Source organism: Capra hircus (genome assembly GCF_001704415.2).
Source record: "Capra hircus breed San Clemente chromosome X unlocalized genomic scaffold, ASM170441v1, whole genome shotgun sequence".
In the NCBI taxonomy this organism is placed as follows: domain Eukaryota; kingdom Metazoa; phylum Chordata; class Mammalia; order Artiodactyla; family Bovidae; genus Capra; species Capra hircus.
The window spans coordinates 56,492,597-56,507,372 of record NW_017189516.1 but is presented as its reverse complement, the minus strand read 5'-3'; the positions used below and the strand labels follow the sequence as shown (position 1 = coordinate 56,507,372).

At 45.1% G+C, this 14,776-nt stretch overlaps 1 protein-coding gene across 4 annotated transcripts in view; it reads left to right on the top strand.

Moving 5' to 3' along the window:
• OFD1 (OFD1, centriole and centriolar satellite protein) overlaps positions 1 to 14,390 on the top strand; it is a 60,813-nt gene extending 46,423 nt beyond the window's left edge. For 2 of the 4 annotated variants that reach the window (XM_005701101.3, XM_005701102.3), the window contains 8 exons: positions 2,719 to 3,321; positions 3,788 to 3,908; positions 5,366 to 5,466; positions 10,149 to 10,268; positions 12,542 to 12,699; positions 13,184 to 13,342; positions 13,886 to 13,956; positions 14,248 to 14,390. In XM_005701101.3, the coding sequence (XP_005701158.1) occupies positions 2,719 to 3,321; positions 3,788 to 3,908; positions 5,366 to 5,466; positions 10,149 to 10,268; positions 12,542 to 12,699; positions 13,184 to 13,342; positions 13,886 to 13,956; positions 14,248 to 14,290 (1,376 nt within the window). In that variant the 3' untranslated portion in view covers positions 14,291 to 14,390. Of the gene's footprint in view, positions 1 to 2,718; positions 3,322 to 3,787; positions 3,909 to 5,365; positions 5,467 to 10,148; positions 10,269 to 12,541; positions 13,343 to 13,885; positions 13,957 to 14,247 lie in introns of those variants that run through there. The other 2 variants (XM_013976681.2, XM_018043834.1) reach the window with 2 other exon arrangements.
• The last annotated feature ends 386 nt before the right edge of the window (positions 14,391 to 14,776 follow it).

Here is a 14,776-nt window from a genome sequence, read left to right as displayed (position 1 = left end):
TTTTATATCTCCTTACTTTCAGTCTGTGTCCTTTGCCCTAAGCTCTTGTTTTTTTTTTAAATCCCGTCAATCACTCTGTGTCTTTTGATTGATGCATTCAGTCTATTTACATTTAAAGTGATTATTGTTAGATATACATTTATTGCCATTTTAAGGCTTGTTTTCCCATTGATTTTATATTTGCCCATTTCTTTTTGTTTTTCTTTGTGTAGTTTGATGATTTTCTTTTGTATTATACTTATGTTCTCTTCTTTTTGGTTTTTCAGAATCTGTTGTATGTTTTTGATTTGTAGTTACCCTGTTTTTCAAGCATGTTAACTCCATCGTTTATCTACTTGCCTTAGACTGGTAGCTATATAGGCTCTCACATATTCTAGGAAGGGGGGGGGGGAAGAATCTATGTTTTCTGCTCTCTTTCTCTTGCTGTCTTTAGAATCCTCTCTTTAACTTTTGCCATTTTTTATTAGAATATGCCTTGGTGTAGGTCTCTTTGAGTTTACCTTATGTGGAACCCTGTCTGCTTCCTGCACCAGATATCTGTTTACATCTTCAGGTTTGGGAAGTTTTCAGCCGTAATTTCTTCAAATACATTTTTGACCTTTTCTCTTTCTTCCTCTTCTGGAATCCCTATTATGTATAGATTGGCATGCTTTTTATTGTCCCATAGGTCTCTAGATCAATTGGTAAAGTATCCGCCTGCAATGCAGGAGACCCCAGTTCGATTCCTGGGTCAGGAAGATCCGCTGGAGAAGGGATAGGCTACCCACTCCAGTATTCTTGGGCTTCCCTTGTGGCTCAGCTGGTGAAGAATCTGCCCACAACGCAGGAGACTTGGGTTTGATCCCTGGGTTGGGAAGATCCCCTGGAGAAGATAAAGGCTACCCTCTCCGGTATTCTGGCCTGGAGAATTCCATGAACTGTATAGTCCATGCGGTCACAAAGAGTTGGACAGGACTGAGCGACTTTCACTTTCACTACTTTCAGGTCTTTTGTTTAGGTTTCTTTTTTTTTCTCATTTGGCTTTCTGTCTGCTGTCCTGAATGGATGATTTACATTATTGTCTTCTGGGTCACTTATTCATTCTTCAGCGTTACTGGTTTTGTTTTGTTTTGGCCATGCCGCATGGCTTGCAGGATCTTAGTACCCTGACCAGGGATTGAACCCACACCCTCAGCAGTGAAAGTGTGGAGTCCTAACCACCGCACCACCGGGGAATTGGTTGTTTTTCTACATTATTCATTCCCTTTAGTTCAGTTTTCGTCTCAGCAATGAGTTTTGTAATTCTCTTGCTTCCTCTTTATCGTTTCTAGTCCTTTTTTTACAGTACTCTGCATTTTTACTGATACTTTTCCTTAATCCGTTTAGTATTTTCATTATCTTTTTTGAAATCAGTGTCTGTTAAACTGAAGAGGTCTGTTTCATTGTTTGTACTTTCAGGGGAATTATCTTGGTCTTTGAACTGGGAGTGGTTCCTTTGCTTCATTTTACTTAATTTTCTCTCTCAAACATACAGAAGAGAAATATATCTATTGTGGTCTTGGAGGACTATTTATATGTGGAAGCATCGCTGTGTAGCTTCTGTGGGTTTAGTGTTTGTTTGGCATGAGGGCTGTTTTTGGTATGGATGCCTGTGACCTCTTTGCTCAGTGTGTGCTGGCCATGGTCATTATCCCCTTATAATCGGGGTGTGCAGATGCAGTGACTGGTGCCCAGTCCTGAGGTTCTCAGCATTGGTGGAGGATCTCACACACTCCCAGAGCACGTGATGGGATCATTGACGGCTTGAGACCGCTCCTGGAGTCCAGAAGGGCGGCAGTGGTGGCCATTCGAGACTGCTTCTGTGGCCTGAGGTGGGGAGTAAGTCACAGCAGAGGCTCAAAACTGATCCTGCAGCCTGTGGCATGCAGGTGGCAGTTGCTGCAGCTTGTGACCCCTCTTGGAGCTCCTGTAGGCCGTGTCATGCCACCTGAAAGCGTGCACAGTGGAAGAAGCTGCAGTGGTGCGTCCCACCCCTCACACATCCCAACCATCAATAGCACCTGGCCTCTAAGGCAGCCCAAGCTTCCTCCGTGTACACCCTCAGGAGCGACTGCTCCAGACTCCAGCCCCTTCAGGCTGTTTCCACACAGCCCACCCTAGCCCTCTCCCTGGGTCTGATTTCTGAAGTGTGAGCTTCAGCACCCAGCTCCTGCCTGCATGGGAGGATACATGTCTTGGGCTGGGGAGTACAGGGCAGTGGTGCTGACCTTTTGTGCAGGTCTCTCCCTCCCAGCTGCTGCACACCAGAGGCTGCATTCTCCTCCAGAGGCTCTGGAGCTCACCTCCATCTTGGCTGATCTCATGGGGTGCAGGAACCTTGCCTCTTTTATAGCACCCTCCTGAGGATACAGATCCTGTCCCAACTTCTTCCTTGCTTCCCCCCCCCCCCGCCTTTTGTCCTACCTGGTTCCATGGAGATTTTCTTGCCCTTTCGGAGGTCTGAGGTCTTCTGCCAGTATTCAGTAGATATTCTGTGTGAATCACTCTACACATAGATGTATTGTTGATGTATTGTGGGCAGAGATGAGCTTCACATCTTACTACTCCACCATCTTGATCACATGCCACAAACTGTTTAATGTGCTAGTTGATTTTTCAACAAAAAAATTGCTGAAACATTTCAGTTTGGTTCTCTACCTCTTCCTTTCTTGTCTCACACTCTCTGTTTGTGACCTGCAGCACTAGAGAACGAAGTGTACCGCAACCCAGGGCACTCTCTGCTGAATCGCTCCATCAGTGGGTTAATGAGCACCAGGGTGAGGCCTCGTGATGGCGACATCAGTGGGGATTTCTTGAAAAATCCTCTGAGACAAGAGGAGGCGACAGCAGGCCCAGTTACACCACGGATCCCCAAATATCCAAATGCCAGCATAGAGGGAAGTTCCCTTGATTCCGACCTTGAGTTTGTAGCCAGTACTAAGGTAAGGGTGAGAGAGCTGGAGCAGGAAGCAGAGCACCTGGAAAAAGCTTTCCAGAACTACCAACAAAGGGTCAGTCGGTGCCCTGCCAAGAGCCGCTTGGCAGCCAGGAGCCCACCCTTGCTGTGTCTGCCGGGAACTCTCAAGAACATGACTGCAGCTGCTCCCGAGAGGTGTGTTTTTGTGGACGCCAGAGTCACCTCTCAGCAGCCTCTGGTGAGCACACTAGGAGGGGACGAGAGCGAGGTGTCTGAGATGCCCAGCAGCATGGCCTCAAGGTCACACAAGAGCACAGCCTCCGGACGACTCTCCTCCACGCCACTCCCCAAAGCAAGAAGCCTCAATAGTGAAACATACCTGGAAGGTGAGCTATGGACACAGGCCTATGGATGCTCTGGATGGGGGTCAGTTGCTCCTCATCCCCCCTCTTCTCTGGATAACAGTGCAGCTGGAGGCTGATAAACTGGGAGTCATGGGAGCCTCTGAACTGTGGGCTCCTGGGGAACCCTGACTCCCCCATCCCAGGTTACAGGTGGTGTGGAGGCCATAGGATGGAGCGTCAAGTGCCGGCATTTTGCTTGGCATGTGGAGGTTTTTAGAGTGACTGTGGCTTTTCTTTGGCTGTTGGTTAGTTTCATCTGTTCTCCTGTTATCACTGAAGTTTCATTTTCATGCCTGAATTGTTAGTTTTGTGGATGATTTTCACATACCCCACTGCTTGCAAAGATGATCGAATGCATTTTCAAAGTGGTAGAAACCTCTAGAAGCTGCACTGCCATCTTCTCCTTGCAGTCTATAACATGCTTGTCCTGGTTCCTCCTGCCCTATAGGTCTGGGCCGGTCCGCTGTCACCGCCACCTGTCCTGACAGAGAGCCACAGCCTTTGCCTGCAGAGTCCAGGCACAACATTTCGGTGCACTCGCTCTCCAGCCCTCTGGAGCAGAAAGCCAAGTAAGTACCTCGTTCTCTGCCTGGCCTCTGCTGAGGCTGGTTAGCTTCCTGTGGTCTCAGCCAGGACTGGCTCCGGATTTTTAGGTGATGTTAAAGACCATGTGGCAGGATAGAATTTGCAGTCAGATTATAAGATGCATGATCTCTGAGAATCATTTGAATTATTGCCTGGAGGAAAAAAACATTCTACTTGTTTGCTAAACTTGATGTATAATGTATGCATGGAAGTCACTCAGTCGTGTCTGACTCTTTGTGACCCCATGGATTATACAGTCCATGGAATTCTCCAGGCCAGAATACTGGAGAGGGTAGCCTTTCCCTTCTCCAGGAGATCTTCCCAACCCAGGGATCAAACCCAGGTCTCCCGCATTGCAGGCAGATTCTTTACCAGCTGAGCCACAAGGGAAGCCCAAGAATACTGGAGTGGGTAGCCTATCCCTTCTCCAGCAGATCTTCCCAACCCAGGAATCGAACCGGGGTCTCTTGCATTACAGGCGGAATCTTTACCAACTGAGCTACCAGGGAAGACCTATAGTATATGTATTTGGGTATTAATAAGCATCGTCATAGTTCTGTGAATAGACTTGGTTTATAAAGATAAAAACAGACATAAAAAATTTGCAAATGCAAACCAATTCACTGTGAATGTTAAATAGTTTTGTACATCATTAAAAAGTCACTTACAAATATTTAGGCATTTAAATAAGGTTCCACAGTGTCAATCACTGAAATAAATTCAAAAGTGGTAGTTAGTCCTAGGATACATGGGCTGAAGCAGAATGGGGTCAAGCTAATGGTGTCAAGAAACTTGGGGGCAGGGGTGGGCAGCAGGCTGAGATTCAAGTCAAGGGTGGGCCTTCTACCTGTGCCTGGTCCCCACCGTGGGAGATTCTGACTCCTCCTCTCTCAGCTCAGGTCTGGTGGGCATCTGTGTGTTGATGTTCATCTACTGTACAAAGTTGAAAACTACCACAGGTGCTTGTCTGGTCCTAAAGTAGGTAATTTTTTCTCGTATCGGTCCTTCTGTGTTAAAGCCAAGAAGAGAGGCAGGACACATGTGGGCCGAGTTAGGGCACTGTGACGCGTGGCATCTTCAGCTGGCTCATGCTAATGGTGTAAAGAGCTTTTTGAAAAAATTTTCAAGTTCTTTAAATAAAAATTCCTCATCGGAACAGCTTTGAGAGTGCCAGGATATTCTTTATTAGCAATGGTAGTACCCAACTCATGGCATGAGGCAGTGTGGAAGAGTGACTGAGTTAATGCGTATTAATGGTTTGGAATGATGTCTGGTGCATGGAGAGCACCCAGTGCAGAGTAGCTCCTATTCACTATGTGTCCACGAAAAATTAATTTTCTGAAGCATTTTCTCAAATCACAAAAGGCTTTTCATCACCCTCTGCTCTTGTGTCTTACATTATTAAAGCTTCACATTCTTGAATTTTATTCTTCCCATCCAGTCTTTATCAAAGACATACAGAACTTCAAGACAAAAGTGAATTTTCAAATCCGGACAAGCTAGTTTTTAAGGATAACGAGGAATTTGAACCATCTTTTGAATGTAAGTTTAAATATTAATACTTGCTTTTATATGTAGAACTTGTTTCGAAATGTAAAATGTTTTGGCAAAACACCGATCATTAGAAAATGGAAAACAGTTACAAAGTAACACATTTTTATTTTCTGATAAAATCAGTGATACAGATATAGTGCCATGTTTTTGTATCATGAAGATTTTTAGGTTCTCAGTTCCATTTTTTTTAAATTTCAGGATAACTAAATTGCAAAGTTAGGGAAAGACTGAGGGCAGGAAGCGAAGTGTGCAGCAGAGGATGAGATGGTTGGATGACAGCACCCATTCAATGGACATGAGTTGAGCACACTCCAGGAGATAGTGAAGGACAGGGAAGCCTGGTGTGCTGCAGTCCACAGGGTCACAAAGACCCGGGACATGACTTAGGGATTGAACAACAACAATTGCAAATCAGAGCTAAGCCTGTCAGTTCAGTTGCTCAGTTGTGTGCAACTCTTTGTGACCCCATGGACTGCAGCATGCCAGGCTTCCCTGTCTATCACCAACTTCTGGAGCTTGCTCAAACTATTGTCCGTCAAGTCAGTGATGCCATCCAGCCATCTCATCCTCTGTTGTCCTCTTCTCCTCCTGCCTTCAATCTTTCCCAGCATCAGGGTCTTTTCAAATGAGTCAGTTCTTTGCATCAGGTGGCCAGAGTATTGGCGCTTCAGCTTCAGCATCAGTTCATCCAATGAATATTGGGATTGATTTCCTTTAGGATTGACTGGTTTGATCTCCTTGCAGTCCAAGGGACTCTCAAGAGTCTTCTCCAATACCACCATTCAAAAGCATCAATTCTTTAGCACTCAGCTTTCTTTATAGTCCAACTCTCATATGTATATGTGACTACTGGAAAAACCACAGCTTTCACTAGATGGTCCTTTGTTGGCAAAGAAATGTCTCTGCTTTTTAATATGCGGTCTAGGTTGTTCATAACTTTCCTTCCAAGGAGAAAGTATTTTTTAATTTCATGGCTGCAGTCACCATCTGCAGTGATTTTGGAGCCCCCAAAATTAAAGTCTGTCACTGTTTCCATTGTTTCCCCATCTATTTGCCATGAAGTGATGGGACCAGAAGCCATTATCTTAGTTTTTTGAATGTTGAGTTTTAGCCAGCTTTTTCGCTCTCCTCTTCCACTTTCCTCAAGAGGCTCTTTAGTTCCTCTTTGCTTTCTGTCATAAGGGTGATGTCATCTGCATATCTGAGGTTATTGATATTTCTCCCAGGAATCTTGATTCCAGCTTGTGTTTCATCCAGCATGGCATTTTGCATGATGTACTCTGCATATAAGTTAAATAAGCAGGGTGACAATATACAGCTTTGATACACTCCTTTCCCAATTTGGAACTGGTCTGTTGTTCCATGACCAGTTCTAACTGTTGCTTCTTGATCTACATACAGATTTCTCAGGAGGCAGGTAAGGTGGTCTGGTATTCCCATCTCTTTCAGAATTTTCCAGTTTGTTGTGATCCACACAGTCAAAGGCTTTGGCATAGTCAATAAATCAGAAGTATATGTTTTTTCTGGAATTCCCTTGCTTTTTCAGTGATCCAGTGGATGCTGGCAGTTTGATCTCTGGTTCGTCTGCCTTTTCTAAATCTAGCTTGAACATCTGGAAGCTCACAGTTCACGTACTGTTGAAGCCTAGCTTGGAGAATTTTGAGCATTACTTTGCTAGCATGTGAGATGAGTACAGTTGTGTAGTAGTTTGAGCATTCTTTGGTATTGCAGTGAAAACTGACCTTTTCCAGTTTTGTGGCCACTGCTGAGTTTTCCAAATTTGCTTGCATATTGAGTGCAGCACTTTCACAACATTATCTTTTAGGATTTGAAATAGCTCACCTGGAATACCATCATCTCCACTAGCTTTGTTCAAAGTGATGCTTCCTAAGGCTTACTTGACTTTGCATTCCAGGATGTCTGACTCTAGGTGAGTGATCATACCATCATGGTTATCTGGGTCATGAAGATCTTTTTTGTATAGTTCTTCTGTGTATTCTTGCTACCTTTTCTTAATATCTTCTGCTTCTGTTAGGTCCAGACCATTTCTGTCCTTTATTGAGCCCATCTTTGCATTAAATTTTCCCGTGGTATCTCTGATTTTCTTGAAGAGATCTCTAGTCTTTCCCATTCTGTTGTTTTCCTCTATTTCTTTGCATTGATCTCTGAGGAAGGCTTTCTTCTCTCTCCTTGCTATTCTTTGGAACTGCATTCAAATGGGTACATCTTTCCTTTTCTCCTTTGCCTTTAGCTTCTCTTCTTTTCTCAGCTATTTGTAAGGCTTCCTCAGACAACCATTTTGCATTTCTTTTTCTTGGGGATAGTCTTGATCACTGCCTCCTGTACAATATCACAAACCTCTGTCCATAGTTCTTCAGGCACTCTGTCTATCAGATCTAATCCCTTGAATCTATTTGTCATTTCTACTGTATAATTGTAAGGGATTTGATTTAGGTCATACCTGAATGGTCTAGTGGTTTTCCCTACTTTCTTCAATTTAAGTCTGAATTTGGAAGTAAGGAGTTCATGATCTGAGCCATAGTCAGCTCCCAGTCTTGTTTTTGCTGACTGTATAGAGCTTCTCCATCTTTGGCGGCAAAGAATATAATCAATCTGATTTCAGTATTGACCATCTGCTGATGTCCATATGTAGAGTCTTCTCTTATCTTGTTGGAAGAGGGTATTTGCTATGACCAGTGCATTCTGTTGGCAAAACTCTGTTAGCCTTTGCCCTGCTTCATTTTGTACTCCAAGGCCAAATTTACCTGTTATTCCAGGTATTTCTTAACTTCCTACTTTTGCATTCTAGTCCCCTATAATGAAAAGGACATTTGGGTGTTAGTTCTAGAAGGTCTTGTATGTCTTCATAGAACCGTTCGACTTCAGCTTCTTCAGCGTTACTGGTCGGGGCATAGACTTGGATTACCATGATATTGGATGGTTTGCCTTGGAAATGAACAGAGATCATTCTGTCATTTTTGGGATTGCAGCCAAGTACAGACTTGTCGACTGTGATGGCTACTCCATTTCTTCTAAGGGATTCTTGCCCACAGTAGTCAATATAATGGTCATCTGAATTAAATTTGCCCATTCCAGTCCATTTTAGTTAACTGATTCCTAAAATGTCAGTTTTCACCCTTGCCATCTCCTGTTTGATCACTTCCAGTTTACCTTGATTCATGGACCTAACATTCCAGGTTCCTATGCAATATTGTTCTTTACAACATCAGACTTTACTTCCATCACCAGTCATGTGCACAATTGGGTGTTGTTTTTGCTTTGACCCTGTCACTTCATTCTTTCTAGACTTATTTCTCCATTCTTCTCCAGTAGCATATTGGGCTCCGTGACCTACCGACCTGGGCAGTTCATCTTTCAGTGTCATATCTTTTTGCCTTTTCATACTGTTCATGGGGTAAATGAAGCCTGTAAATAAATCCTTATTTTGTGAAGGTTAGGATTGCCTCAGATTTAAAATAAGTGACTTCTTAAAATTTGCCCCCCTCCCACTTTATGGAACGTGAACATGTTAAGTGACTTTTCTTTGAATTACAGTGATTCCATCAATTGCCTCAGACCTTCCTTAGTTACAGAATGGAGATTAAGGAGTATTAGCTTCAGAGACTAGAAATTGTTGTCCTGGCTTTGGTCCTGCCTTAGATTGTTCTACCTCAGAGCCTACTACTTCACTAAACAATTGGAATGTAGTGTCAACCAGCTCTGAGGTTCTTTTTGGCTTACCAAGTCTTTTTTTTGTTTTTGGCTGTAGAAGCTTTATTCATAATAGCCAGAAACTTGAAACAATCTAGGTATCCATCAGTTGTTGTTCAGTCACTAAGTCGTGTGCAACTCTTTGTGACCCCATGAACAACCTGGCTGATCCAGGCTTCTTGCTGTACTCCCTTGGTTGTGGCGCACCACACTGTAGCCCCTCAGGCTGTCTCCCAGGTTCTGACCTCTGAAGGCTGAGCCTCAGCTCGCAGGGTGTGGAAACCTTTCCTTTTTCACAGCTCCCTCCCATGGGTGCAGGTCCCCTCCCAGTTCCTTCCTTTTTTTTTTTTTCTTTCATCCTACCCAGTTACCTAGAGTTTTTCTTACCCTTCTGTTTAAGTCTGAGGTGTTCTGCCAGTGTTTAATTGATGTTTTTTGTAGTAGTGAGAATCATGCCACATGTTTGTGGGAGGAGAGCTCCACGACCTACTCCTCCACCATCTTGATCCCATCCCACAGAAAGTCTTTACATTTGTGTGTTAACCTATTGTTTTGCCTTGAGAGCTTCATCCTCAAGTCTGAATGTCTAGTACTTTGAACAGAGAAGTGAAAGGGCTTAGTATATTTTATGAAATCTTTGAACCAACTTCAGTAACTTTGTTAAATCACTGCTATTGAAATAGAATTCGGATGCCTTTCACCAAGCCAGATGAATTCTGCTGTCACTAGACTGATTTCCCTGCTGAGTAACAAGTCAAATTTGCAAATGAATCTCCTAAGAATGCTTTGAGAAGCAGATACGTTGGCGAGTGGCTCCAGTGAGCTCCTGGAACCCTGTAAGGAAAGGGCTGGCCCAGTTGCTTTGTCTGAAACGTCAGTGCGCAGCAAGCGGTTGTCCCCACCCTCTCTTCTCTTGCTGCTGCTGAGGGCTAGGGGAGGCTCACTTGCACTTCTTATAGATGGATGGAGTGTGCCAAGGCAACTCGAGAGAGAGGGCCTCCATCATGCTGGTGACATGCTTCACGTGGATGACGCTGCAGCCCCTGTGCCCACCAGGCCCATCTCCTTTCAGTACCCGGGTGAGTTTTCCTCTGTTCTAACTAACGAGGTATGTCAATAATAACATTTAATATTGTTTTCTTTCTATCTGTTTGCTTCCTTCATACCTTAAAAAATTAGGATGGTTAACCTGTTACATTTCAGTCTTCAAAATAGTGATGACATTGAAGGAAAAGTGGTTATTATACCCCTCCGTCCTGTCTGGCCCACTTTCTCTCCCCGTCTCTTCTTCAGGCTCCCCCTTCCCTCACCAGCATGTGGAAGTGGTTCTGGCCTTGGCCAGTGGACAGGTCCTTTTCTCTCCTGGGACCAAAGCGTTGAAGCCTCGTACATACCCTTCTTCAAGTAAAACCACCTACTAGTAAAACCATTTTCCCCCAAAGCTGTGCAAAGCCTCTTGTAGGCAGTGTGAAGTCACATACTCGGGAACAGGAGGAATTGCTGACAGAAGAAAGATTGTGAGAGGGTTGATTTTGCTGAGTCCAGCGTAAATCACTGTGGAAAACATCCATTCAGGATGGCTTGATCAAGAGCTTTTTCTATGCCAGGCACTTTCCTGGGGGCTGGGCATCCTGTAATCAAGCAGCCCCTGCTTTGTGGAGCATCTCAGGGTTGGGGGGTTGTGGAGAAGAGGGTGGTCAGCAAGCCATCACCAAGGAGCCCCAGTCTACTCAATAGGGATGGTGGCAGCCATCTGGAGGAGATGGTAATAGAAATAACAGAGTAAGAGAAACCAACTGAGGAAATAGGTGTTCTGCCTCTGAGAGGTACTAGATGGTATAATAAGGTCTTCTAAAATGAGTATTCAAAAGTGTGGCTGCACCATTCAGGAGTGACCCTCCTCCCCCAGGAACGACCAGAAGATTGCCTTTCTGCGCATGGAAGTGAGTACTGGCTGCCTCCAGTAGTCAGGTTCATGGCCAGGATCAAGGGCCAGACAAGCCTGTGTTGTCTCCCATGGGTGATGTGGAACCAGGGTCCGGCACAGAGATTCAGGGTGAACTAGAGAATTTGTCTGTTTCTCCACACTGTTGGGGGTGGGGGGTGGGGGCAGTTCAGAGATGAGGTTTTTCAGCCAGGGCTGGAGGAGAAAAGTCTGCATAAGCATCAGCGGGATTGGAAGGTAATTCAACCACGAGGCGCAGGGACTTGTGCTGTGGGCTCTCAGGAGTCAGCAAATGAAGCCTGGGCCACGCCCAGAAGGAACAGAAAATAGACACATACAAGGCAGGCACTGGAGAGGGGCCACTGGGGGCGCTAAGATTAGGAAGCGGGTTTCTGGGGAGAGATGGGGAGGGAGCACGCCCAGCTGGGGAGACTGTGGGAGCAAAGGCGGGGGCGAGAAGAGCAGCTGGAGTCAGATGACAGTGAACTGCTGGGAGGGGGTTTGTGGAGGTCGGACGTGCAGGAGACGGTGACGGTGGAGGAAGTCAGTCTGATAGGAAAAGACCGCTTGTCGGGGCCTCGGCTGCCACGGTCTGGACTCTACTGGAGTGGAGACAGTGCTCAGTGCATCCTCCCTTCTCTTCAGGAGGTAACTGGTGCTAAGGAAGCATACTGGCTTGAAGGCTGAGAGACTGGTGTCAGGGACTGCAGAGACTGTGGTGTTGGCGCTCTGGGTGAAGGGTGGTCAGGACCCTCACTGCAGCAGCAGGATGAGGAGAGGTGGGAACCCGAAGCCCTGGAGGTTGGTGGACAGAGCGTAGAGTGAGCTCAGCAAAGGAAGCCAGCGTTGTGGGATTGCCACGTGCAGATGGCAGGGAACCGCCCCATAGAAGCATCGGTGTGAGGCCAGAAAGGGACAAGAGAAAACGTGGGGGATGATGGGGACAGAGGCAACCCCAAACCCCAGGGAGGGATCCGCCTGGAGGGGATGGAGTGATGGCCAGGCGGCCTGAGCAGAGAGGGGAGGGTGGTTGGTGGTTTTGTCTTGCTCTGGGCAGGAGACTCTTGTACCCATGTGGAAGTAGGATGGGGGTAGTGACCAGAATGTTGTGGGAATAAATGGGGATGAATGATCGGGTCAGAATGTTAAGGATCTGGCAGGCTCAGAACCAGATGCAGAGGCAGAAATATAGGGCTCCCCTCGGTGAGGAAGGAGGGGATGGGGACACAGTTGAGAGGTGGGCGGGACACGCTGCCAGGTTTGGGGCTGAGGGCTTGGAGGCCAGCAGAGGTGGCTGACAATCACACCGTCTCCCTGGGGCTTGGCAAGACCCCTGCGTACCCATCCCGCGTTTGTCTGAAAATCTGCTGCTGGAAGCTATTCGTTCTTTATTTTCTGTCCCATTAGGTGTCAACCAGAAATCACTTGGAGAACAGAAGGAAGAAGAAAAACTCCAAGAACAGCAGGCCAGGGAACTAAGGCAGGGAGAAGAGCAGAGGCAGAGCAAGTGGCAGGAAATTCTGCAGAGGGAGCGGCAAAAACTTGAAAAGCTGGATCAGGAAAGGGTAGTGATGCTGGTGGGAGAGGGAGCCCCCTGGGTCTCCAAGTCCTAGGAGGAGCAGGGATGCAAACCAGCCCTGGGCAGCCTGAGGAGAGCTGTGGAGCACACAGGCCTTCTGGCTCAGGGTAGCAGGGCCAGCCCAGTCACAGGCATCCTCATTTGGGCCTCGCAACAGGCTCATGAATGAGGAGGACCTTGCTTTGCGGTTGATTTTCTCACTGTAAATGAGGTGAAAAAAAGAGCCTCTTGCTTCAGGGCTCCCCTGTCCTCTTTACTTTGATGTGTTCCTGGCCCTTAGGCTGGTCCCAGACAGGTAATCAGGCCACTTCACTTGTGCCCCTTTGACGGTAGCAGTGACTTCAATTAAAAAACAATTCTCTGGCATGCAGGTTGTAGGTAAAGGATCAGGATTACATTACTGTGTGTTTCTCAACCCTTAGAAGTTCTAAAAGATGTATAGTTCCTATTCTGGTACCCATCTGTTTCAGAGGCTAATTGAACAATCTTTGAAGCTGGAAATTGAAAAAGAATACGAATCAAGTGTTCAGGAAATGGAAGACAAATCTAAATCTATTTGTGGTGAAAATCCTTTAGAGAAATACATGAAAATCATGCAACAGAATCCAGACGAGGACACCACAGATAAGGTGCTGATGCTGTGGACGGGCGTCTGTGGGTGGGGAGTGCTGAGGGCTTCTGTGGTTTACTTGAAAACCTTGTGGTAAAGATCTGCCATCTCTACTGGAGACAAAGGGAAAAGCATAGAAAATCTGAAGGTCACATAGAGCTCCAGCCTTCTCAATATCTGACACTCCTGACAAATCATGGCTTTTGTTTGATTAAAAGATTGAAGAAGTTTTGATTTGTCAAAGTTTGTAAAAGTTGGGATATCTTATTATTTTCAGAACAAGAAATAAATAAAATGAAAGCTCTATGATTGAATAATGAATGAGTTAGTCCTGAGACAGTAATATTTTATCTAAGTCTAATGTACTATGTTGAGAATACCTTCCAGGTAGCTTATTCTGATGTGCTTGCTGAATGTCATGTTTAAAAGTCACTGCTTTTATAGACTCAGTTACTTATATATTTCAAAAACAGTTCTTATAGAAATCATAAAGTTTTAAATAAAATGAATATAAATATACATCTAATTGCAAAATTCCTCTCCCCCCTCCTCTTTGTGTCAGAGTTCCAAAAAGGCGGTCCGAGAGAGCTCACAGTTGGACACACTGCCGTCTAGTGACACCAAAGACAAAAGGTATGGTGTCCCCAACATTGTGTTCTTATGCAAACCATTTATCATATTGCTGGTTCATTCTCAGCCAGGGAAGCGTTCAGATATTTGAGTCTGCCTGTAACTGAATCAGTCAAAATGACTGACTTTAAAAAAAAAATCTATTGCATTTTATTAACCTGTCAAATTACTGATAAAAATTGTGAGCAAGGGCAGAAACCCCACAGGAAAGGAATGAGAACATGATAGAGATCACAGAAGAAACTTGACAAGAATATAACAGATTAAAAAAATTTTTGTCTTTTCCTAATTTAGTTTTGCGGCCTTTTCTCATGAGGAACCAGATGACATTTGGTAACCGTGTTGGCTGCCCAGCTTCTTACTCCAATATCATAACTAACGGCCTGTGAGTTCTCTGTAATGAGACAAACTGCTTAATAAAAATCATGTGGAATCCAGTGTGATTTTTTTTTCCCTAGGTTCTGTTTGCTATTATAGTGTATAAATGAAAAATAATCTAGTCAAGTGACACCTCTTCAGGGTTTCTCATTCTTAGGCCTTTCATTACACTGAAATGAGCTAATTCTTTTCTCCGTTTTTGTCTTTGGTTATATCTTATTGAGAACTTATCTTATTGGTCAAGTTCTAGGCCTCCCTTTTCAAACTCTCAGTTGTGTCCTTTCCTCTTAAGTGTTGGGTTCCCACCTGTCAAACAGGAGGCCATCTTCCCTGGCATTCTCCTTATGGTTTGTCCCTGAAAATACAAACACATATTTTTCTATTCTAGAGTTTCAGTGCTAACCAGTGGTCACCCAGAGCATAACACAGGAAGGGTCTGTCTACT